Below are 26,165 nucleotides of genomic sequence, written 5' to 3' on the forward strand. Positions count from 1 at the left end.
AGGTGCCGTCTTTCGGATGAGACGTCAAACCGAGGCCCCGTCTGCTCTCTCAGGTGGATGCAAAAGATCCTCTGGCACTATTTCGAAGAAGAGCAGGGCAGTTCTTCCTGGTGTCCTGGGCAATATTTATCCCTCAACCAATATTGCTAAAAAACAGATTATTTGGTCATTATCACATTACTCTTTGTAGGACCTTGCTGTGCGCAAATTGACTGCCATGTTTCCTACATTACAACAAAGACTATACTTCAAAGGTGCTTAATTGGCTGTAAAGCGCTGTGGGACATCCGGAGGTCATGAAAGATGCTACACAAATGCAAGTTCTTCATTCTTTACTTTGCATCAAGGGGTTTTTGTTATCACTGAGTGCACAAAGACCCCTTATCGTCCATTTCACAAACTAACCGGATAATAAATAGAAAAAAATGTACCGGAATCTCTGGCTTGAGTGGTGTGCTTTTCTCTTTTCCTTTGTCACTCTTATCAACTGCCCTGTCCCTTCCTTTCTTGTTATGTTTGGTTGTTGGTGGGGGTTTCAGTTCTTCATTCTCAGGGGAAACAGGCACAATACTCCTCTCTTGAAAAACAAGACATATACGTAACAGCAAGAGCAAGATGATATTGTGAATACTTTATATTTTTAGCTTATTGCATGGGCAGGCATTATGCATTGGTAGTGGAGATTCTCAAATACATATTGGAACAATAAGCTACAGTAATTCATTATTCAAAACAAACACTTTCTGAATGTATAGACATGCAGTAGTCACTTGGAGATGTAAACCGTGTAAATCGACAGGGTTGCGATCTTAGCAATTATGCTGGATTGTGTCCACAGTAGAACTTTGCTGCTCATCCAGCTGAAGTTCATGCTCCCACCTCATCAAGGACCTTGAACTGGCCGGTGCTGGGAGGGGCGTGGGGAAGGATACAGATCTCTCCACCTAAAGAATAATCTGCCCCATAAAGCCCCCTTAAAAAGGGGGTCACTTCAACATGTTTAAGATAAATTAAGCCACTCCTCGCATCTTCAAGGATCTAAGCACCAAACCCTGATTGGTAATTACTATTATTTGCTGGACTACCTTAAGGACTTACTTCGGTCTTTGAAAGTGGCAGAGTATCACAGTAGACCTTGTTTAAGGTTTAAAATATGAAACTGTAAACAAACGATGGACAAGCAAATAATCTAACAGTGATATATATGTAACTCTAAGGACTGGATCGATTTTAACTGCTCTACTGCCAGCTGCTATAGTTAAAATCACTCCTAATAGCCCTGAAATTCCTTACTCCAGTGACTTGAGGCCAAACTCCACTTCAGTGCAGTACTGAGGAAACACTTAAACAGTTTATCTGGTCATTATCCCATTGCTGTTTGTGGGGCCTTGCTGTACGCCAATTGGCTGCCCCGTTTCCTACATTACAACAGTGACTACACTTCAAAAGTACTTCATTGGCTGTAAAGCACTTTGAGACAGCCTAAGGTCCTGAAAGGCGCTACATAAATGCAAGTTCTTTCTTTTTACATACAAGGAAAAAAATAGGAAAGGTTAACTGGTCCAACCAGCCCATTCCATCCATACGTGTCCCGTCAACCAATCTCCCCCCCTCTCCCAAATCACACAATCTCCTGGGAGAAGTGAAAAAAATGGAGAAAAACCCTTAGGCCAATTTGGGGAAAAATTCTGGGAACTTCCCCTCCAAACTCTGCAGGAAATCAAGCAAGTTCCAGGAGGATATGGTAACCAATAAACCCAGATGGCAAATTACCTGTACGAAACACTACGCAAGGTCTACTAGTCTTATTTAAAAATAAGTGCTTCACTGGTGAGCAGCAATAAGAATATAGCCACGGCGTGCAATTAAAAACTTGATATAAATAGCTAATTCATACTCTAGATGGCACTACAGCTTAAATAAAATAAAACCCAAGAGCGAGGTCAAGTTGGAAAAATAAATACTTCCAACTATGTTCAGATTCAATAGAAAGTGGACCTAATTTAAAAAATGAAGTATTTTTAAAATAACTGTACCACTTATGAGCAGGAAAGAAAGACTGCCGACCTTGTATGATCTTTTCTTTGAAGCACAGGGATCCTCCAAACATTACATAAGAACATAAGAACATAAGAAATAGGAGCAGGAGTAGGCCAATCGGCCCCTCGAGCCTGCTCCACCATTCAATAAGATCATGGCTGATCTGATCCTAACCTCAAATCTACTATCACTCTACATCCCTCCCGAACCCATGTGATCTCCTGGGAGAGGCGAAAAACCAGATAAAAAACCCAATGGCCAATTTGGGAGAAAAAAATCTTGGAAATTCCTCTCCAACCCATCTAGGCGATCGAAACTCGTCCAGGAGATCACTGTCCCTATATTTTCTACAGTACTTACCTTCTGTAAAAGGTGATCTCCACCCCAGCCAGGAACAGGAATAGAACCATCTCCTGAAATCTAACACATAATTAGAACACAAGAAGTAGGAGCAGAACCAGGCTACACGGCCCCTGGGCCCACTCCGTTACCCACAGGGCCATGTCCGTTCCGAACATAGACTCATGTCCAATTTCCTGCCCGCTCCCCGTAACCCCTAATTCCCTTTACTTCTAAGAAACTGTCTATTTCTGTTTTAAATTTATTTAATGATGTAGCTTCCACAGCTTTCTGGGGCAGCAAATTCCACAGACCTACTACCCTCTGACTGAAGAAGTTTCTCCTCATCTCAGTTTTGAAAGAGCAGCCCCTTATTCTAAGATTATGCCCCCTAGTTCTAGTTTCACCCATCATTGGGACCATCCTCACCACATCCACCCAATCAAGCCCCTTCACAATCTTATATGTTTCAATAAGATCGCCTCTCATTCTTCTGAACTCCAATGAGTAGAGTCCCAATCTACTCAACCTCTCCTCATATGTCCACCCCAGTTTGATTGGTTTTAGGGAAACAATGGCTGGGAAATTCCCTCGGAGCTGTTCCCTCTCCACCATTGTTACTTCTCCACTAGTAAGGTGGGAACCTCTTGGAGGACAAAGGACGGAGGGGGTCCTGGGATTGAGGAGCACTGGGGAAGAAGGACCCGAGATCTGGGAACATCGGTGTAGTCCTGGATCAGGGAACACAGGGATGTGAGGTGGTTGGGCTCTGGGAGTGGAACAATGGTCTGGAAGCAGTAGAAGGGCAATCTAGGGGGTTGTGAGCACCTAAAGAAGATCGTGGGGGAGAAGAACTGGAGGGATGTGTTTCTAGAGGCATTGGGAATTGCTGGGTTATGGCCGTGTTGTGGCAGTGTTGTGGGGGAGTGAGTCCGAGGAGAACTGCCCTTGGCCTCTTTCGGTTCATCATGTATGCCACCCATATGTTCATGAACAGATTAAAAAAAGGCTTCATCTGCCATAATCTACAGAGGATATGTTAAATATTCCAATTTATCATAACACAGACAAGTAAATCACTCCTGTTTGCTTCTAGGATGAATTGCTTCAATACTCCAATGTTTTCAGTCAAGCTGTTCCAATTGAAAATCACCACAAATAAGGGTGGATGGATTTGTACGGACATGAACCATTTATATTGTTATCGCAGGTGGTATACTTGTAGTCGCGCAACAAGAATGCAAAGTAGTTGTTTTTTACTCCCAACTCTGCTTCAATTTCTGATGTAGAGTCATAGAAATTTACGGTACAGAAGGAGGCCATTCGGCCCATCATGTCTGTAAGCATCAGAATATTCAGGAAGTTCCATTGGAGGCAGAAACAGACAAAGAAGGTGGCTGCCATAGGGCCTTACAACAGCAAGGTGCATTTATATAGTGCTTATAACTTAGTTAAACGTCCTAAGGTGCTTCACAGGAGCATTATCAGGCAAATATTTGACACTGAGCCACATAAAGAGATATTAGGAAAGGTGACAAAAAGCTTGGCCAAAGAGGTGGTTTTAAGGAGCATTTTAAAGGAGGAGCGAGAAGTAGAGAGGTGGAGTGGTTTAGGAAGTGAATTCCATAGCCTAGGGTCTTAGACAGCTAAAGGCATGACCGCCAATGGTAGGGTGAAGGAAATCGGTGATGCACAAGAGGCCAGAATTGTAGGAATGTAGAGTTCGCAGAGGGTTTCAGGGCTGGAGGAGGTTATAATGATAGGGAGGGGTGCGGACATGGCAGGGTTTGAACACAAGGATGAAAATTTTTAACTTGAGGTGTTGCTGGACCGGAAGCCAGTGTAGGTTAGCAAGCACAGTGGTGATGGGTGAATGGGACTTGGTGTGAATTAGGATACAGGCAGCAGAGTTTTGGATGAACTGAAGTTTACGGCGGGTCGGAGATGGGAGGCCGACCCGGAGAGCGTTCCCTCACCTCTAATCTCCTGTATCGTTTACTCCTAATCGTCATTTGCCGTCATCAGTTCTAATCCCCGCCCCACACCTCATTCTGAACTCTCTCCACTCCTCATCCCCCTTTCTTCCATCATCTATCCTGCTTCCCCTGGTGATAATATGATGTGTATGTTCATTAAACCACTTTTTGAGCTGTAATCTATTTATAAGCGTTTTAACCAACAAGTGTCAGCAGCCTGAGACGGGTGAAGAATCAGGAGCAAACTGGGGCCGGTTGCTAGACAAAGGGCTGCGGCCCATGCATGGCCAAAGAAAGAGATGGTGGGGCGAGCACAGGGCGTAGGACAACACCTACCGCGACAAGCCCAGAAACAGTATACAGGATCTAGCAGGGGTGCGTGTAGAGACCAGGAAGTGAACAGTGGGTGATGAATAAGGAGGCCACAGTGGAACCAACGGAAACAAAGATGGCAGATGGTAGGGGGTGTGGAAGGGAAAACAGGCAGGCCATGAAGCATCAGAAATGAGGTGCGGCATGAATGATAGATGAGCCTGAGGTTGAGAACTGCCAGTGGCATATGAAAGGTGAATAGCTGAAGTGGGGGCCAGGAGTGGGGCAGGTATGCCAGGAGTGGACGTTAAGGCCTCGATTTTAACTCAGCTGTGGGCTATTGGTGTGTTCCCCGAATTTTGTGTTTCCCACACGAATCTAAATGATTTCCAACGTGTGGAAAGCCTTTGCAAATGGGTTTCTCATGACTGAAAGTCCCCTCCGATGACGTCATCATTGCTGCTGCATTTAAAGGTCACAGCAAGCCTTGCTACTTCTGCAGACTGCCAAGCTTTCTCCATTTGATGGCACAGGAACCTGCAGGAACAATGGCCAGCGGGAGGCCAAGAGCAGCTCCTAAGTTTGACGAGGCAGCACTACAGGCATTGGTGGATGGGGTTAGGGCCCACAGGGAGGTCCTGTTCCCTTCATCAGGGAGGAAGAGGCCTCCTAGTCAGACCAAGGCTGTGTGGATACAGGTGGCCGGGGAGGTCAAGTCCTTGGGGGTCACACGGCGCACCTGGATGCAGTGCAGGAAATTATTCCATGATCTTCAACGCACTGGAAAAGTAAGTATGAGGTTCCCATCACCCTCAATCTGATCCCCATTGCCTTTCCTCACCAGCACTCAGCTTTGGCAATCTCTTCCTCCACATCCCACTTGACACTCACATCCATGCACCCTTACCCATTCCCTCTCTCTCTATGCTCACATTCACATAACTATTCCACCATGCAGCCCTCACACTCCTGATCACTCTAATGCTTTGAACACAACTGACAACACACAGGGAGGGCCCTTGGTCTTGCAACCTCACTCCATCTTTGTCTCCTTCTAAGTATCTATGCTATGCAATCTCTGCACTCACTCCTTCATTCTGACTCAACCTCCACTTGTCTCCCTCATTGCAGGAAAAGAGAGCTCACAATAAAAGGGAAAAGAGCCAGGACAGGAGGTGGCCCACCATCATTAGCCCAGCTCACCCCCTGGGAGGAAGCCGTCCTGGAAATTGTCGGGGTTGAAAAAGATGCGCACGTTGGGGACGGACAGACGGCTGCATCACAGTAAGCTGATGACGGAATAGTTTTCCATCTCTCTCATTGACATTGCATGAATCGCTGATAATGATTCTGAAGCTATAACAGATGGACTTATGAGCATCTGCAATATGCAATGAGCATGTAACCTTGACCTCACATCTCTAACCCTTTCCTTTACTCCCCCACAGGACCATCTAGAGCCCCTGTCCGCACTGTCCAGGAGGAAGAGCCTGAGCTTCGAGAGTCCTCAGAGGAATCTGCAACCTCTGAGGGCGCAGCGTCAGCAGAAATAAGCGCACCCAGCACCAGCGCAGACACACACACACCTCGGTGGGGCCTTCGGGACATAGAGTAGTGTTGTCACCTGGTGTATCACAGCTCACAAGTGAGCATCAGCAGATTGTGGAGACAGGGATAGCAGTGGAGAGTCCTCGTTGGAGGGCGCAGGACTCTGCCAGCTCAGCTCAGCTGCATGTCGACCCTCTGCCTCTGGGTCCATCCATAAGATCAGAGGTGATGGAACTCCATGCACAGATGCAGGAGTCTCTGGCAGGTTTTGTCTCTCGGGTCGCTGCAAGTGTGGAGCGAATGGAGGAGTCCATAGCGAATATGAGCAGAGCCTTTGTGGAGTCATTGGCGCATGAACGCATCAACACGGAAAAGATGGCTACCTCCGTGGAAATGATTGCTGCCTCCATGGTAAGGCTGGCTACGGTAGAGGAGAGGAGGGCTACGGCCATGGAGGAGGTTAGTCGCCAGGGTATGGAAAACATGGTGAGTGTTCAGAATAGAATGACATCTCTTGAGGAGCGATGGGCATCTATTGAACTGAGAAACCAGACCTTCATGGAAGTCCTTCTGAGTAGGACTGCCATTGCAGATACGGGTCCCCATGGCCCCACTGATGTGCAGCAAGGTGCTCTCCAGCCACTTGCAGGCGCTGAGGGGGACCTGACCCATGAGAGGGAAGTTGGTGGCAGACCTCAAGGAAGTGGGGGTTCCTCTCCAGGCGCTCACACTTCCATGCCACTGCAGAGCCCTCGGTCAGAGCCCCACCAGAGTCCACACCCAAGTGAGATAGACGTCTCAACCCCTGTACAGCCGCAGGAGCAGCAGACTGTTGACGAGCCCTCACAGGCTCGCCACCCCAGAGGACGCCCGCTAAAGGTGTCGAGACAGGAGCAGCAGGAAAGTGAGCAAAGGGCCTCCACATCTGCTGAAGCCACAGGGGAACCACGACCTAGGAGCACGTGTAAGAGGAAAATAAAGCACAAGTAGTCACAAGGGTAGTCACTTGGGTGAAATTTTATGTATTGTTAAAAAAAGCCATCAGATGAATTCTGTCAATAAAAAGTCTGATGGCTACTGCTGTATTTGTGGCATGTGTCATTTCGCGAATGGGACTTTCACATTGAGGGCCTAGGATTGTAGGATTCGCAAAAATCCAGGAAAATACAGTCTACATTGTAAAACCCCTGAAATGGCCACATTTTATGAACACAAGATGGAGTTGGCAGATCACATGACTCATTTCAGAAGGACATACCACTGCAGTATCTTAAAGAAACCTGAGTCGCCACCGATTAGAAGATTCCAGAACTGACTGCAATTGATATGGTAAAATAGTTACAGCAGTAACGAAGTCAAAACAAAAGTATTTACACCTCAAGGTGTGTTAAATGCTAGCAAAACGCAAACCCATCTCTGAAATCACAGAGCACAGACAAAACCTATTATCTGTACCAAACTCAGAGGGACACAGGACAGATCCCATTAGTTTCATTTACAAGACATTAAAATAAAGTACCTGCTTTTGTCAAAGCAGCCTGCCCATTACTTTAACAAAAGAAACCCCCTGATTTGGCGCCAAGATAAGGGCAAGAAAACAGTATAACTGTTGGGGGAAAAGAGACAAAAAAAAACACAGTTTCATACAGGAGCACCAAGGTCAAGGACAGTTTTAAAAACCCTGGTGAGGTTCGAGGAGCACGGAGGGCCTACAAGTTCGAGCAGGAGAGCAGGTTCAGGAGCCGGTCCCATAAGGAAGATTGGAGATCCCGGACGATACAGGAGCACCAAGGTCAAGGACAGTTTTAAAACCCTGGTGAGGTTCGAGGAGCACGGAGGGCCTACAAGTTCGAGCAGGAGAGCAGGTTCAGGAGCCGGTCCCATAAGGAAGATTGGAGATCCCGGACGATACAGGAGCACCAAGGTCAAGGACAGTTTTAAAAACCCTGGTGAGCATAGAGGCCCAACTCCACCTAGCTGATCTAGTTGAGGTATACTGCAGAGATGGGAGGGTTTTTAATAGTAAGGGCTTTGTAATTCGGGAGTGTTATTCATCCTTCGTTGTGCCGTGCGTTTTCTCCACCCCCGTTTTATTATATCGCTGATCTAGAATTGATGTATTATGATAGTCAAAGTAACTCTTGTGTGTTAAATTTTAGTTCCCATTGAGAGGCGTGTTCATGATTTTTGTCTGCATTGTTTCTTCATTCTCTATGTTTTATTCTCCTTAAAAATAAAGATACCTTTGATTTAAAACTTACCTTGTCTCACCTGATCCATTTGTCTTCCGAGTCACAAGTTGGGCCAACACATCAAGGTGGTCTGGCAATAAGCCCAGTGTCTAGAACCGGTGAGGGGGGAGCGCTTCGGAACCGCTCACGAGCAGTGTGAAATCAAAAACCGATCTCGCACACCACAAGCTCGTTAAAACGACCCCTTACAGGATTACTTGCAATTATCAGTATGCTGGACAAATAGCTAGGAATCCGCAGTGTCTTGGCCATTGTCGATGCTCAGGTAAGAAGCTGTGAGGCAAAAGTGCTTGATTGGCTAGGCTAAGCAAATCTGGCCAGGATGAATGCGCTCCTTGCATCCCGGGAAGCAATGTTCTGGCGTAATGCTGCTGCTGGTTGTTGGTCCTCTGCAGGATGGTCGTTTTTGCCCTCCTCCTCCTCCTCATCATCACCTGAGGAGGGTATGTGAGGAGCCACTTGGTCCTCAGGAATCTGCAAGCCACGACGCTGTGCCATGTTGTGAAGTGCGCAGCAAACCACGACGATTCTGGAGACCCTGGCTGCTGAGTACTGTAGGGCTCCACCTGATCTATCCAGGCATCTGAAGCGCATCTTCAGCAAACCGATGGTTTGCTCAATAATGGATCTGGTGGAAATGTGGCTGGAGTTGTAGCGCTCCTCAGCTTCGTTGGCTGGCCTCCTCAACCGCGTCATTAGCCAAGTCCTCAAGGGATAGCCCTTGTCTCCAAGTAGCCATCCGTGAAGTTGGTCTGGCGGCCTGAATAGCGGAGGCACACTAGACTGGCGCAGTATGAAGGAGTCATGGCAACTGCCAGGGTACTTGGCACAAACATGCAAAATCTCCTTCTTGTGGTCACACACCAGCTGAACGTTAAGGGAGTGGAAGCCCTTGCGGTTGACAAAAATACCTGGATTGCGATGGGGTGCCCTAAGGGCCACATGTGTGCAGTCAACGGCGCCCTGCACCCTTGGAAAGTCTGCCAGATGAGCTAATCCAACCGCTCGTGCCATCACATTGCGCGATCCTTGGTGAAATGGATGTGATTGTGCGCGAGGGCAAAGAGGGCATCAGTTACCTGCGTAATGCAAGTGTGTGCGGCCGTCTGGGAAATGCCGCTGATGTCTGCTGATGATCCCTGGAATGAGCCTGAGGCAAAAAAGTAGAGTGCGGTGGTGACTTTGATGGCCACTGGTAAGGAGTGTCCACCTGGTCCTCTGGGCAGCAGGTCTTGCTGTAGCATTGCGCAGATGTCAGTCACTACCTCTCGTGAAAGTCGGAGCCGGCTTTGGCACTGCTGCTCAGTGATGTTGAGGTCGCTGACCCTGTGTCTGTAGACCCTGTTTGGGGGGTATCTCCTGCGCCGATGGGCTTCCAGGCGCTGGCCCCTTCTGGCCTGTGCTGCCTCAGGTGGGTGAGCAGAAGCCTAGATTCGCAAAATTTCCACATTCTCCCAAGGTTATTAATAAAAGGGACCCTGCATGGACAATTTAAAAAGGGTACCCAAAGATGTCGTCCGCACCTCGTGACCAAAAGCCTGTAAGATTTTAAAAGCTTGGACTCTGCAGCTCTCAAGCAGCTTTGGGAAATCAAAACTTAAAATGCAGTTTCTGTGAAAAGGACTTTGGCCTAGAAATTGGGTATAGCCCCGCTTGGGGCGTTAGAATTGGCAGAGCGCAAATTTTATAGCCAGACGCAACTTATCGACACCTCGTGCGATATTGGGTTGCAGCGCCCCAAAGGTGATTGAGGCGCGAGTTCAGGCGTTACACGGGGCACCTAAGGTGCTAACATGCCGGCGCAACCCAATATCGGGGCGTCCAGCCGCAGCGCAGATGCTCTCAATTACCCATGACCACGAGACTTCCAGGCGCCGGCCAGCTCTTAAAGGGGTGGGTCAGGCAGCTCCAGCATCCATAGTCTGCGCCTTGTAGGCCTGCAAATCGGCGCAGGCCCTTCTCTGGCACAAAAAACTTGGAGCATATGGAGAGGGTGAGGCAGAGAGCAGAGCGCTTCACCAATGAGTCTCTGGAGGAATTGGTGGCCGCAGTGGAGCGCCGGCGAGATGTCCTCTACCCCGACAATGGCAGGAGGCCTAATCATAAGGACTACCGACGAGCTTGGAGGGATGTTTCTCAGAGGGTCAACTCCAGCAGCATGGCGACCAGGAGCCCTGTGCAGCGCAGGAAGAATTCAACGACCTCACTCGGGTCGTGAGGGTGAGTGGAGTTAATGTAAACTTATGCATCCCTCCATTAGCACCTGACTTTATGGCTACAGGGTGCGCTATGCCCCATTGGCCATCTGTCAGCAAGCACCCATGGCCCTTTCTGGTCACACACATGCACATTTGACTCAGGGCATCATGTAAGGGCTGTTCCACCATGGGGGGCATGAGATCATAACTGAGGGCATCATGCAAGGGCTGTTCCACCATGGGGGGCATGAGATGATAACCCAGGGCATCATGTAAGGGCTGTTCCACCATGGGGGGCATGAGATCATAATTCAGGGCATCATGTAAGATCACTTCCCGTCCTTTGTCCTGCAGGCCAAGACGGCGAGAAACCGCAAGGAGCAGCTTCGCACCGGAGGAGGCCGTCCTCAAGTGGAGCCTCTGACGGATCTCGAGGAGAGAGTCCACCAGATTGTGGGAGGACGCTGTCACCACTGCAGCTGCCGACCCCACTGTCCACAGCGATGGTAAGGTTCTCTACTATTACAGCTGTCACCTTCCAGTTGTTTCCCCCGCCAGCATGCTTTCTCAATGTGGAGCCATGTCATAGCATTGCCGCACTGTTGCATCCCTTGCTGCCAAACTGTCCTTTTGCTAAAGCCACTCTTCAACCTCCCTGCTTTCAGGTGCTGCATCACCAGCTCGGGAGCCGGCCCCTCAAGCTGCCAGTGCCAGTGCCTCCGGAGGCGACGACCAGGAGGAAGCCGGACCATCTGTGCCAGCCTTAGGGGAGCCACCGCATCTGGAGACTGGGGATAGTAGTTCCCTTGAGGGGCGGGGGGGGGGCTCTGATGAGGAGCCAGTTGCAGGAACCAGCGGCCTGCAGCAACGCGCGGGGGGTAGGGACGCTCGGGGGCTGTCTCCCCGGAGGGCGAGGCAGGCCACCATGACTGCTGCACAGAGTGCAGAGGAGGTGTGTAGCCTTGCCGAGATGAGCGCCCAGGCCCGGCTCAGGCACACTGAGCTGACGGCTGCAGTGGGGAGGATGCCTGAGTCGATCGACACACTGGCAAAGAGTGTGCTGGACTTTGGGGCAGCAATGGAAAGGACTGTCCAGGGCTTCGGCCCAGCAATGGAAAGTGTAGTGTATATAACCTGTACCACCTTAAGAGGATACCTTAAGGTGATGGACTACTTTTTGATGGCTCCTGTACATTGTAGTACCGGTGGTGACCACACCGGTATATAAACCTTGCGGAGCAAAGTGTATCCCAGTTCAGCCCTGACCCTCAATCACTAAAGACCTGTTTAATTATTTCTGTAGTCTGTGTCCTGTTATTCAGCATAACTACATTTGAAAACACAGACTCAACAGTGGCGACGAGTCTGATCTTACCTAGCGGCAGTTGCATCAAAGGAAGCTTCGCCTCTGAAACGGGCATCGAACAAGGACATCCACCCTCAACATCCTGCTGGGCACTGCATAGCACGGGAGGCCATCGGGAACCCGGGTTGGTTTCTGGCCACGAAGTCAAACATCAGTGAACATCCCTTCGACGACAGCGGCGGGTAAGCCCGATCGAGCGGCACGGGGGGGGGGAAGTCGGCCGAGTTGTCAGTAAGAGAAGGGGAGGGAAACGACAAAAAGGGCAGAGAACATGACCGCAGCCGGTGTCAGGGGCCGGACTGCAATCGGGGCAGAGACGCGCAGCAGCCAGAAAAGCGTTTATGACCACAAGGACCGCGGGAGCGGCGGGGAACAAGAGCAGCAGCGTAGGGGAAAATAAAGGACCGCTGGGAGGCGAGAACGGCAACAGCGCGGTAATCGCCATTTTGAGTCGGCGGGGGAAGAAGACAAGCGCGGGAAAAGCCGCCAAGCACGGGAAAAGCCGCCAAGCGCGGGAAGCCGCCATTTTGAAAAAAAATAAAATAAAATAATAATCATATCCGAAGGAAAGGAAACTCAACAAGGATGCCAAAAATGGGTAACATCACTGCTTTTGATAGCGACGTGGAAGATTCGGCCACTTATGTGGAACGCATCGAAGTTTACTGTACAACGAATGAGGTACCGGAGGATAAGAAAGCACTAACCCTATTAAACTCGATGGGTGCGAAGACGTACGGGTTATTAAGGAACCTTGTAACACCAGATAAACCGGTAGGAAAGAGTTTCGCGGATATTGTTACTATCCTGCAAGAGCATTTAAACCCCACGCCGCTGCTGATAGCGGAACGATTTAAATACTACAAAAGAATTCAACTTAAAGAAGAAAGCAACGCTGAATTCTTAACCGAACTGCGCAAGTTATCAAAGTACTGTCAGTTCGGTACAGGACTAGCAGATGCACTGAGAGATAAGTTTGTGTGTGGGCTCCTAAGGGAAGGAACCCAGAAGCGACTGCTAGAGGAAAAGGATCTTACGCTGGACAAAGCTTTCAGCATTGCAGCATCGCACGAGGCAGCAGCACGAGGTGCTGCAGAGATACAGCAAAGGCCATTGGAATTCAGCACAAATGAAATGGCATTGGGCGCAGTAAAGTGCTATCGTTGCAGAAGGACAACGCATGACCAGAACCAGTGCTGGTTCAAAGATAAAGAATGCAGGCAATGTGGCAAACTTGGTCACATAGCGAGAGTATGCCGGTCAGGAAAGAAGACCAGCAGCAAAAAGTCGCCGCAGGAGAAGTACAAAAAAGTACACAAGGTGACAGAGAACAGTTCGGATGAACAGAAGATGGATTCAGACTCCAGCAGTAAGGAACTGGGTTGTCTAAAAATACATAATGTGGGTAACACAGCAGACCACCAAACTATCTGGGTCATGCTTCGGACAGCAGGAGTCCAAGTGAAGATGGAATTGGACACTGGATCGGCATTAACGGTCATGAATAAGCAAGATTACAAAAGGTTATTCTCGCACATTCCCCTGAGGGATACGGAGATTGTATTGAAAACATACACGGGGCAAATAGTATACCCCAAAGGAAAGATAAAAGTAAATGTGGTCTACAATGGTAAAGAAAGTCAGAAAATGGACTTGTATGTGTTACCTGATGGAGGTCCGCCACTACTGGGACGGGAATGGATCCGGAGAATAAATGTGGACTGGCATTCCATACAAGCACTGACTGTAGCTGCCTGTAAAGAGGATGACGTCAAGCCTAAACGACTGTCCAAAATATTGGACGATGCTAAGGAGGTGTTCCAACAGGGACTGGGAACACTGAAAGGAATTACGGCAAACATCAAGGTTGAAGAACATGCAAACCCAAAATTTTTCAAAGCGATACAACCTGCTGCGGAAGCAGAGCTGGAAGAGCTAGAACGTTCAGGAGTACTGTCCAAGGTGGACTGGAGCGAATGGGCCACACCCATTGTTCCTGTCATGAAGCGTTCGTTGAGCAACAAGCCGGGGGAACCTGGGAAGGTTCGCATCTGTGGCGATTTCAAGATCACTGTTAATCCGGTTCTTCACACGGTGCAATATCCGCTTCCGCGGATTGAAGATATCTTCGCTTCGCTGTCTGGCGGGAAACACTTCACCAAGATAGACCTGGTGCAGGCGTACCTACAGATGGAAGTTGATGAAGCGTCACGCCAGTATCTCACGATCAACACACATAAGGGCTTATATCGGTATAATAGACTGGTTTTTGGAGCGGCATCGGCTCCAGCGATTTGGCAAAGGGCCATGGAGCAGGTATTGCAGGGAATTCCAGGCACACAATGCTACCTGGACGACATCCTGATTACAGGAGATGATGATAAGGATCACCTCGCGAATTTGGAGCAGGTGCTCACCAGATTGAAAGAATATGGGCTCAGAGTTAATCGCCAGAAATGTGAATTCTTTCAAAAGCGAATCTCATACTGCGGCCACGTCATTGACCAGGAGGGGCTCCATAAGTCACTTGACAAAATCGAAGCTGTTGTGAAAGCTCCTGCTCCGGAAAATGTATCCCAGTTGAGGTCGTTCCGTGGGTTGGTTAACTATTACCACAAGTTTCTTCCAAATTTATCCACGGTGTTACACCCGCTGAACACTCTTTTGCAAATGGGAATACCATGGAAGTGGAGCAATGATTGTAAGCGGGCTTTTCAAAAGAGCAAGGCACTGATCACCTCTAAGGAAGTGTTGGCTCACTTTAACCCAACGCTGCCTATTCGCTTAGCTTGTGATGCTTCTCCATATGGTATCGGGGCAGTGCTCTCACATAAGTTTCCAAATGGCTTGGAAAGGCCAGTCGCGTTCGCATCCAGATCATTGACCTCTGCAGAGCGCAACTATGCTCAGATAGATAGGGAGGCTCTCAGCCTCGTGTGGGGAGTTAAGAAATTTAACCATTACCTGCAAGGCCAAAAGTTTACGCTGCTGACAGATCACCAGCCGTTGGTTTCCATTTTCAACCCTAAGAAGGGTGTTCCGGTAATGACGGCGCAGAGGCTTCAGAGATGGTCCCTTTTCCTAGGGGCACATCAATATGATATCGAATTCAAAGGTACAAAGCAACATGGTAATGCTGATGGGCTGTCGCGCCTGCCACTACCTACAGCGGAAGAGGCACCGGCAGTTGACCCTGTCGAGATATTTCACTCGACCATCATCGAATGCTTACCAGTCACCAATGCGGGTATTGAGAGAGAGACCCGAAACAACCCGACACTGTCTCGGGTCTACGACTTGACAGTGAAGGGATGGCCAGCACATGGCGACCCACTGTTACCAGCATTCTCAGCCAGACGAGAACAGCTGTCCGTATGTCAAGGAACATTGATGTATGGAACAAGGGTGATTATTCCTCCTAAATTAAGGGAGAGAGTTCTGAAGGAATTGCATGAAGGTCATCTGGGGGGAGTCAAGATGAAAAGCCTTGCTAGGGCTTATGTGTGGTGGCCAGGTATCGACAAACAAATAGAGGATCTGACTAAAAGCTGCTCAGGGTGCCAAAAAGTTCAAAATGCACCTCCAATTGCACTGCTGCATCCGTGGGAATGGCCTTCAACCCCATGGCAACGTGTGCATATCGACTTTGCAGGTCCATTCATGGATTCCATGTTTTTGATAGCAGTAGACACACATTCTAAATGGCCAGAAGTGATTAAGATGTCGACCACTACCTCTGAGAAGACGATCGCAGTTCTAAGAACCATATTTGCAAGGAATGGGTTGCCGGAACAAATATGTTCAGACAACGGACCACAGTTCGTGTGAGAAGAATTCCAGAAATTCATGAAAAAGAATGGGGTGAAACACTATACATCTGCCCCATATCATCCGGCTACAAATGGGTTGGCCGAGAGATTTGTACAAACGTTCAAAAAGGCGATAAAGGCCATGAGCGAAGACCATATTCCACTACAACACAAGGTGGACAATTTCCTGATGGCATATCGAAACACCACGAATGCAATGACAAATCAAAGCCCTGCCATAATGTTCTATAACAGGAGGTTGCAGTCCCGGTTGGATTTGTTAAAACCCAATGTGCGAAGGGAAGTCGAAAACAAGCAATTCCAGCACGTAAATAACAAGGCCACTCGGAGTTTCGAAATAGGGCAACCAGTGTTGGCCAGGGACTATAGGGATGATAAATGGCAATCCGGAACAATTCGTGCCCGACAAGGACCCTTGATGTACACGGTAGACGTTGGAGAGAACGTAATACGACGTCATGCTGACCAACTTGTGGAATCGAGAACAAGGGTCGACCCCATGTCTACGGCAGAGACACCAGTTGAAGAAGTTATTGAGCCTGTAGCATCTACCTCAGACTCGAACGTACATGATGATGTTCAATCCATAGGAGATCAAATGGATGAGTCACCCCAGCAACGAGAACCAGAGACCCCTGAAAGGCGTTATCCGGGCCGGATCAGGAGGCCTCCTCAAAGACTGAATCTTTGAACAGTTTTGTGTGAAAATTGTACATATGTTATCCATGTAATGTTTAAATTGGGGTGTACACTGTTAAGCTAAAAGGGGAGGAATTGTAGTGTATGTAACCTGTACCACCTTAAGAGGATACCTTAAGGTGATGGACTACTTTTTGATGGCTCCTGTACATTGTAGTACCGGTGGTGACCACACCGGTATATAAACCCTGCAGAGCAAAGTGTATCCCAGTTCAGCCCTGACCCTCAATCACTAAAGACCTGTTTAATTATTTCTGTAGTCTGTGTCCTGTTATTCAGCATAACTACATTTGAAAACACAGACTCAACAGAAAGGTCTGTCCAGCGCTTCGGCCCAGCAATGGAAAGGTCTGTCCAGGGCTTCGGCCCAGCAATGGAAAGGTCTGTCCAGGGCTTGTCCGAGGCAGTGGAAAGGTCTGTCCAGGGCTTGTCTGAGGCAGTGGAAAGGTCTGTCCAGGCCTTGTCTGAGGCAGTGGAAAGGTCTGTCCAGGCCTTGTCCGAGGCAGTGGAAAGGATTGTTCCGGCCTTGTCCGAAGCAGTGGAAAGGACTGTCCATGGCTTTTCCGAAGCACTGGCACCTGCCACGCAGGTCCTCACTGCTGCCACGCAGTCACTTGCTGGCTTCGTCCACACGCAAATTGAGGCCACGCGAACACTCTCTGCTGCCACCCTAGCTGCATCAGGCAGGATCACCCCAGGCCCTTGCAGCACCACAGCAGGCCATGGATCTGTGGAGCAATCGATTGTGGCGTACGATCCTGTGCGGCCCCATCAGAGTGCTAGTGTTTCGGCCGACCATGGTGCAGGTGTCCTCTCTCTGCATGTGAGCAGTCCTGATGCCACCGCTGGCACGTCAGCAGAGCAGCTGCCACCACCTGCGCGGCAGACTGCTAGCAGACATGCCCAGTTGGAGCAGCCTGCTTGCGGGACCTCCAAGCCCAGAGGTCGTCCAGGCCGTCCCTCAGGGGCTTCAGCACTTCCAGACACTCAGCAGGCGTCCCCCAGCCTTGACGCAGCCACTGGGGTCCAATTACGGAGGAGCTGCAGGGAGGGAAGAGGCCGACCTCGTAAGAGGAGTCGGTCTCCATCAAGGGGTCACCAGTAGAGGGAGGTGCTAAGACGTCTCTTTTTCCGGATTTAAGGCCGTCCACACCTGCTGTGTTTGTTTCTTATGGTTTGGTTAGTTTCGCCGGGTTGCCAGACAGTTATCTGTTAGTTTGTTAGTTATGATTTCTGTTACCATGACGTTGTCATGCTGGAAGGAAGCACTTGTTTGAAAATAAAGAAAACTTTTTATTTACAATCGAGCTGTACACTATTTACAATCATCGAGGCCTTCATAGGCTTACAGCGAACCGGAGGGCGCTGTTCGAATCACAGCCACCATTCCATCCGAGGGGCCTAGAACCGAGTCTTTATGAGCCTCTGACGAACGGCCCTTCCAGTTTCTGGAGCCCTCCCATCTTCCTCCTCCTCCTCCGCCTCCTGATCCTCCTCGCCTGCATGCTCCTCCTCCTCCTCCTCCTCCTCGTCCGCCTGCTCTGCTGGACCTTGAGGGTCGGCTGGCATTGGCTGGGTGCGTCGAATGGCCAGGTTGTGGAGCATGCAGCAGACAACAACGATGCACGCCACATGCTCCGGCGAGTACTGTAGGGCGCCCCCCGAATGGTCTAGACAACGCAAACGCTGCTTCAGCACACCAATTGTGTGCTCCACAATGTTCCTGGTGGCCTGATGGCTGTTGTTGTAATGCTCTTCTGCCGGGGTGCTGGGCAAACGGAGCGGGGTCATGAGCCATGGGCAGAGAGGATAACCCTTGTCGCCCAGAAGCCAGCCTCGTGGGTGAGCCGGGGCCTCAAAAAGGTCAGCCACTGAGGTCTGCCGCAGGATGAACACGTCATGGCTGCTGCCAGGAAATTGTGCGTTCACCGCCATGATCATCTGCCGGTGATCACAGACCAGCTGCACATTAAGGGAGTGGAACATCTTTCGGTTACGGAACTCCTCCGGATTCTGTAATGGCGCCCGCAAAGCCACGTGTGTGCAATCAATGGCCCCCTGCACCATGGGGAAGTCCGCAATAGCCGCGAAACCCTGTGCGCGCTCCCCCTGCTTCTCCAGGGTCACAGGGAAGGTGATTAATTCGCGCCTCCTTTTGTAAAGGGCAGCTGTCACTTGCCGGATGCAGCAATGCACCGCAAATTGAGAGATATTTGATATGTCCCCAGCTGCTGCCTGAAACGATCCGTTGGTGTAAAAGTTGAGCGCAACAGTGACTTTCACGGCCACCGACAGAGAGGTCCTGCACCGTATCCGCGGCTGCAGATCCCCAGCAAGCAGGTGGCACAGCTCAGTGACAACATCCTTACCAAATCTGAGCCTTCGCAGACACTGCTCCTCCAACATGGTAAGGTAGGAGACCTGCTGCCTGAAAACCCTGGCAGCTTATGGTCGGATTTGGCGACGTCCATTGGCCCTCCTCCTTCTGGCCAATCCCGGCCCTCTCTCCCTCCGTCTCTGTGCCCTTGCCAGTTGTTCAGCCAGGATGACGTTCCCCTCCAAAGCAGCTCCCATTATTCTGGCCGACGAGTAAGACGCAGTCAGCTTTCTGGATCCAACTGTTCTGGACAGGGCTGAAGGTCCCAAGGCTCCTCTGGCTCAATAAGAACAAGTCTGTAACTGAAGGTCTGCAACTCTCTCCAGCAGCGAGCAGTATGGCCAGGCCAAATGGCTGCCAGTTTTATACTAGTGCTGTCCCATTTAAAGAGCGCCCCAAGTCCAAGAAGGACCTGGTAACGTTCCATCCAACTGTCACTAATAGCGCCAGGCAGAACGGAGGGGGGTGCCAATGAATTTCCGGTACGGGGCGCCAAAAAGGCATTGCACAATGAAATGACGTTATGATCTGGCTGCGCCCACAAGCGGGCACAAAGACTCAGCGCCGGCGCTAACAGGCTACTCAATATGGCAGGATGCGCTAGGATCACTGCGCACGTCCGAAAATTGGGTAACGCCCCAAATCTCGGGCTCTTTAGGCGCTAATCGCTGGCACAACCAACTGAATTTCTAGGCCTTTGTGTTTTGAAAGCCAGACAGCAAACATGGAATATGCATTACGTCAGATGGTAGACAAATCAAAACCAGGTAGGCCTATACTTGAGGCCATTAGGTTGTCTGCATAAATAATCGGAAACAGCTTATGGGAGCCATCAAGGCTGGACAGGCTGATCAAAATGCAATAATGACAATACAGCCCAGACATCAGGCCATTAGGTGCGATAAACGGCCATCTAAAACCAGTTAACTTAGATTGGTACAATTGTAATGTATACAACATTGAATGGACTACTTTGTTTTGCAGATGCACATCCTTAGTTGCGAGCGTATATAACAGATGCGTATCGATTTGTATAGTCAGTGCTGAAGTTCCAGTTAACCAGTAAAAATCACTTGAAGTTACTCTCAGTCTCTGCTGCTTTATTGTTTTATGTAGTTGTGTATAGCGGTGCAAACACAACAAATTGGCGACGAGAATTATGAACCTACGTCTTCCTATTCTGGCATCGCATCCAGAGGACACCGAAACTTGGAAGAAAGGAGCGAGAAGGCAGAGAAAACGGAGTACGCTTGCTAAGCTAGGCAGGGGATACGTAAGTCAAGTGAAAAGTGCACAGTGACTTGCATGATGCTAGCTAACTAGTAAAGAAAGAAAAACGGGTTTGGGGAAAAAAAATGGCGATGATTGGCACTATTGCAGCATTTGATAGCAGCATTGAAGACTGGGCAACTTACATTGAAAGAGTGGAGTTGTACTGTGAGGCTAATGGAGTGGAGGTAGAAAAGAAAGCCACTGTTTTGCTGAGTGTTATGGGCGCAAAGACATATGGGCTGCTACGTAGTTTATTAACTCCTGAAAAGCCAGCAAACAAAACATTCAAACAAATAGTGGACACACTCCAAGACCATTTAAGCCCCAAACCACTGCTCATAGCTGAAAGATTTAAATTCCATAAACGGAACGAGAGCAAAAATGAAAGCATTTCTGAATATTTGGCAAAGTTGCACAAATTATTAGAACATTGCCAATTTGGAGTGGGCTTATCAGACGCATTGAGGGACAGATTTGTGTGTGGCATGCAAAATGAAAGCACACAAAAGAAGCCCCTGTCTGAAAAAGACCTCACATTGGAAAAGGCTCTGAGTATCGCAATATCAATGGAAGCAGCAGCACGTGGCGCTTTAGAAATTCAACAAAAATCCCTGGAATATTCAACTAATAAAATGTCACTGAAACAAGAAAAGAAGTGTTATTGCTGTGGCAAAATGTCACATGACCACAATGACTGTTGGTTTAAAGACAAAGACTGCAGGCAATGTGGCAGACAAAGGCACATTGAAAGAGTCTGCAAAGCAAATAAGAAGCAGAAAACTGATACAATACAGAGTAACAAGAAGGTACATCAAGTGACTGAAAACAAGAAACCTTTCAAAGAAAGATACAAGAAGGTATACCACGTGACTGGAAACAGTTCAGATAATAAAAAAGTGACACAGACTCAGAGGAAGAGGATTTGGCTTGTCTGAAACTACACAGTGTGAAAGAGACAGAGGATCACAGAATAATATGGATTACTCCAGAAATGGCAGGAGTTAGGCTGAAAATGGAGTTGGACACAGGCTCAGCTTTAACAGTGATCTCTGTACATGACTACAAATGACTGTTTTCACACATACCGTTAAGGCCAACTAAAGTACTGCTAAAGACATACACAGGACAAAGAGTGTGCCCCAAAGGTAAAATAAAAGTGACAGTGACATACAAAGAAAAAAAAATACCGCAATTGAACCTCTATACACTGAAAAATGGAGGACCACCATTGCTGGGACGCGAATGGCTCAGGAAAATACAGTTGGATTGGCACACCATCCAAGCACTGTTTGTGTCAGCAAAGGAGGAAAGCAACGCCACTCCTGAGAGACTGTCACAAATACTCTCTGACTCTCAGGAAGTATTCAAGAAGGGAATAGGAACACTTAAGGGCATGAAAGCAAAAATTAAGATTGAGGAGAACGCAAATCCAAAGTTCCACAAGGCCAGACCAGTGCCTTATGCAATTCGCCCTTCAGTAGAAGCAGAGCTGGAGAACTTGGAGCAGTTAGGGGTCCTGTCCAAGGTGGATTGGAGTGAATGGGCCACACCTATAGTTCCAGTGATGAAGAAAACCTCCAGCACAAAACCAGGAAAGCCAAGAAAAGTGCGCATCTGCGGAGACTTTAAAGTGACTGTTAACCCAGTCCTCCACACAGTACAGTACCCATTGCCTCGCATTGAGGACATCTTTGCTTCCCTGTTAAGCGGGGAACGCTTCACAAAGATTGACTTGGCCCAGGCCTATCTCCAAATGGAAATTGATGATGCATCAAAGAAGTACCTGACAATAAATACGCACAAAGGCCTTTACCAGTACAATCGGCTGGTATTCGGAATAGCATCAGCTCCTGCAATCTGGCAAAGGGCAATGGACCAAGTCCTGCTGGGGATCCCAGGTACTCAGTGTTATCTTGATGACATCAACATTACTGGCAAGAATGACAACGGCCACCTTTCCAACCTCGAACAGATGCTCATCAGGCTACGGGAGTATGGGCTCCGAGCGAACCGAGACAAGTGTGAGTTTTTCAAAAAGGAAATCTCATACTGTGGACATGTGATTGACAAGGACGGTTTACACAAGTCTCCAGACAAGACTGAAGCTGTGATTAATGCACCAACACCTGAAAATGTGTCTCAGTTGAGATCATATCTTGGACTGGTGAACTACTATCACAAGTTCTTGCCCAACCTATCCACAGTGTTACATCCACTAAATGCACTGCTACAGACAGGGTCACAATGGAAGTGGAGTGACAGCTGTGAACAAGCTTTTCAAGAGAGTAAAAGACTCATTACTTCAGAAGAGGTGCTAGCTCACTTTGACCCATCCTTACCTATTCGACTGGTATGTGATGCTTCACCCCATGGCATTGGTGCCGTGTTGTCACATAAGTTCCCAGACGGCTCAGAAAGACCAATAGCCTTTGCCTCAAGATCATTGACTACAGCTGAATGCAATTATGCACAGATTGACCGAGAGGCCCTCAGCCTTGTGTGGGGAGTCAAGAAATTCAACCACTACTTGTATGGTCAACAGTTTACACTGTTAACTGACCACCAGCCTCTCGTTTCAATCTTCAACCCAAGGAAGGGCGTTCCAGTGATGACGACACAACGGCTGCAGCGATGGTCACTCTTCCTAGGGGCTCATATGTATGACATTGAATACAAGGGGGCCAAGCAACATGGCAATGCCGATGGTTTGTCACGTTTACCACTGCCGACCTCAGAGAGAACTACAACAGTTGACTCAGCAGAGGTATTTCACACAACAATAGTTGAGCAGCTACCAGTGACAAACTCCCTCATTGAAAGAGAAACACGCAATGACCCTACATTGTCAAAAGTTTATGACATCACTGTGAAGGGATGGCCAGCGCTTGGTGACTTATTGTTTCCAGCATTCTCAGCTAGGAGGGAGCAGTTATCAGTGTGTCGGGGAACACTGATGTGCGGCTCACAAGTTGTGATTCCTCCCAAGCTTCATAACCGAGTGCTAGATGAACTGCATGAAGGCCACTTAGGTACGGTAAAGATGAAAAACCTTGCCCGTGGATACATGTGGTGGCCGGGAATTGACAAACAGATCGAGGACCTGACAAAGAGCTGCTCAGGATGTCAAAAGGTCCAGAACGCACCACCACAAGCCCCTCTCCATCCATGGGAATGGCCCTCATCACCATGGCAACGTGTGCACATCGACTTTGCTGGACCGTTCATGGACTCCATGTTCTTGATTGCAGTCGATGCACATTCCAAATGGCCCGAGGTCATTAAAATGAAATTAACCACATCTGAAAAGACCATTTCAGTTCTGAGGACCATGTTTGCTAGAAATGGCCTACCAGAACAAATCTGCACAGACAATGGATGACAATTTGTCTCTGACGAATTCCAAGGTTTCATGAGGAAAAATGGAATCAAGCACTGCACATCTGCCCCGTACCATCCAGCTACAAATGGCTTGGCAGAAAGATTCGTACAGACTTTCAAGAAGGCCATCAAAGCAATGTATAGCGAGAATCTACCACTGTAACACAAGATAGACAATTTCCTCTTTGCTTATCGGAACGCAGTACACGCAGCCACTAATCACACTCCAGCGATGATGTTTCTAAACAGGAACCTGAGATCTCGCATGGACCTTCTTAAACCGAATGTACGTCGTGATGTAGAGAACAAACAGTTCAAACATTTGAATGCTAAGCCAACAAGCAGCTTCAGTGTGGGACAGTCAGTTCTTGCTCGTGATTTCCGGATGGAAAAGTGGCAACCAGGGACAATATCCACAAGAGAGGGGCCACTGATGTATACTGTGGATGTGGGAGAGAACGTTTTGAGTTGTCATGTGGACCAAATGCTGGATGTTCAGGTGGAAAACACCCCTATACCTCGCCCAGACTCCCCTGACATGGAAACAGGCACTCCTGATTCATCAGCATCAGCACCAGCCTGATCCGCAGCTGAGAGCTCTACCTGTGCTGATAGCTCACCTGATGCACCTGTACCTGTACAGTCTCATTCCCCAAAGCAAAAGAGTCTGGAGAGATGTTACCCAGAGAGGCAGAGGAGGCCTCCCCAGAGACTTGACTTGTAAAAGGGCTGTTGACAAAATAAAATGTTATGTTGGAATTTGTATTTTGTTACTTTTAAGAAAACAAAAAGGTTACTTGAAAGACAGGCTCTGTATGTTAATTATAGAAATTTTGCGTTAATATACTATTAAACTAAAGGGGGAGGAAGTGTAATGTATACAACATTGAAGGGACTACTTTGTTTTGCGGATGTACATCCTTAGTTGCGAGCGTATATAACAGATGCGTATCGATTTGTATAGTCAGTGCCGAAGTTCCAGTTAACCAGTAAAGATCACTTGAAGTTACTCTCAGTCTCTGCTGCTTTATTATTTTATGTAGTTGTGTATAGCGGTACAAACACAACAACAATCATTTAAAACAGCTCGCCAAAATTGAAACAATGAACTAACCTGATTTGGCGCGCAGATAAGGGGCCATCGGAAAGAGTATAACTGTAGGCCCTTCACAGAATCACAGAAACCCCACAGTGCAGATAGAGGCCATTTCGGCCCATCGAGCCTGCACCGACACATATCCCACCCGATCTCCGTAACCCCTACACCAACACATATCCCACCCTATCCCCGTAACCCCACGTATTTAATCCCCCTAACACTAAGGGTCAATTTATCATAGCCAATCAACCTAACCCGCACATCTTTGGACTGTGGGAGGAAACCGGAGCACCCGGAGAAAACCCACGCAAACACGGGGAGAATGTGCAAACTCCACACAGACAGTCACCACTCGCACTCATGCCATGGCCTCGTGGTGGGTCTCTCCTCGCTCCCCGCAGTAAGATTCCAGCAGTCAAGGACATCCATACCAACAGCGGGGGAGGGGAACGAGACCCGAGTCCATAGTCATCCAGGACACCCAGGCCGCAAATAGGGGTGAGACAAAACTGAGCAGGTAGCCCAGGGCTTGTATAGTAGCTACGCAGAGTAGGGTAGACCCGACAGAGAGCAGAGAAGGGCAGCAGAAGACGTATTAATTAAAAAAACCCGAGCGCCGAGTTGTAAACTGACGCTCGGGGAAGAAAGTATCTGAGGACAATGAGACGAAGTTGGTTGGGCGAACCCTGCAATTAAGCTGGCACTTGGGAGCAAGCCTCTCGTTCAACATTACGAATAAATGCAGGTGTCCACGCCATGACGAATATGTTGGCGTTCTAAGCTTGGGTAATAAAATCTAAACAGTAAAAGCTGCTAATCGTCTCATTGACGTAACGTTACCGCCGACGACTGCCCGAGGGAGAAGAAGAAGAGAACCCATCGTGACGAGACGACGACGGCAGCTGAGGAGAAGAAAGATGTGTCGCAGCAGCAGCTCCAGCACCGCACCCTGAGACCACGTGGCGACAGGGTACCTAAGAGGACAAAAGACCAAACCTCAAAAACCCTCATCCGTTAAAACAACTGGCTTTGCTTTGGATTCATGAGCATGAATTCTGGCCCCTCATAGCTTAATCTAGTTAGGTGTAGGGGTGGGGTAAGGATTAAGGGGATTGTTAAAGTAATTGTTTTTCCCTCGACGTGCCGTGTGTTCCCCATTCCCTGTATAAGTAGCACGTAGCATTCGTAACAAAATAGACGAGTTAAAGGCACAAATAGCTACATATGGGTATGATCTTGTGGCCATTACAGAAACATGGCTGCAGGGTGACAATGCCTGGGAATTAAACATACCAGGTTATTTAACAATCAGGAAGGACAGGCAGGAAGGAAGGGGAGGTGGGGTGGCTATGTTAATAAAGGAAGGAATCACTGTAATACAGAGAAATGATATTGGGTCAAAGGATCAGGATAATGAAACAGTTTGGGTGGAGATAAGGAATAATAAGGGGAAAAAAACACTAGTGGGTGTAGTATATA

At 48.5% G+C, this 26,165-nt stretch overlaps 1 protein-coding gene across 2 annotated transcripts in view; it reads right to left on the minus strand.

Moving 5' to 3' along the window:
• adgb (androglobin) overlaps nucleotides 1-26,165 on the minus strand; it is a 399,345-nt gene that overhangs the window by 55,666 nt on the left and 317,514 nt on the right. For both annotated transcript variants that reach the window (XM_085981859.1, XM_085981860.1), the window contains one exon: nucleotides 432-577. In XM_085981859.1, coding sequence (XP_085837985.1) covers nucleotides 432-577 — 146 coding nt within the window. The remainder of the gene's footprint in view (nucleotides 1-431; nucleotides 578-26,165) is intronic.

The sequence above is a fragment of the Somniosus microcephalus genome, chromosome 3 (genome assembly GCF_052327205.1).
Source record: "Somniosus microcephalus isolate GS21.2 chromosome 3, FLI_Smic_1.0, whole genome shotgun sequence".
In the NCBI taxonomy this organism is placed as follows: domain Eukaryota; kingdom Metazoa; phylum Chordata; class Chondrichthyes; order Squaliformes; family Somniosidae; genus Somniosus; species Somniosus microcephalus.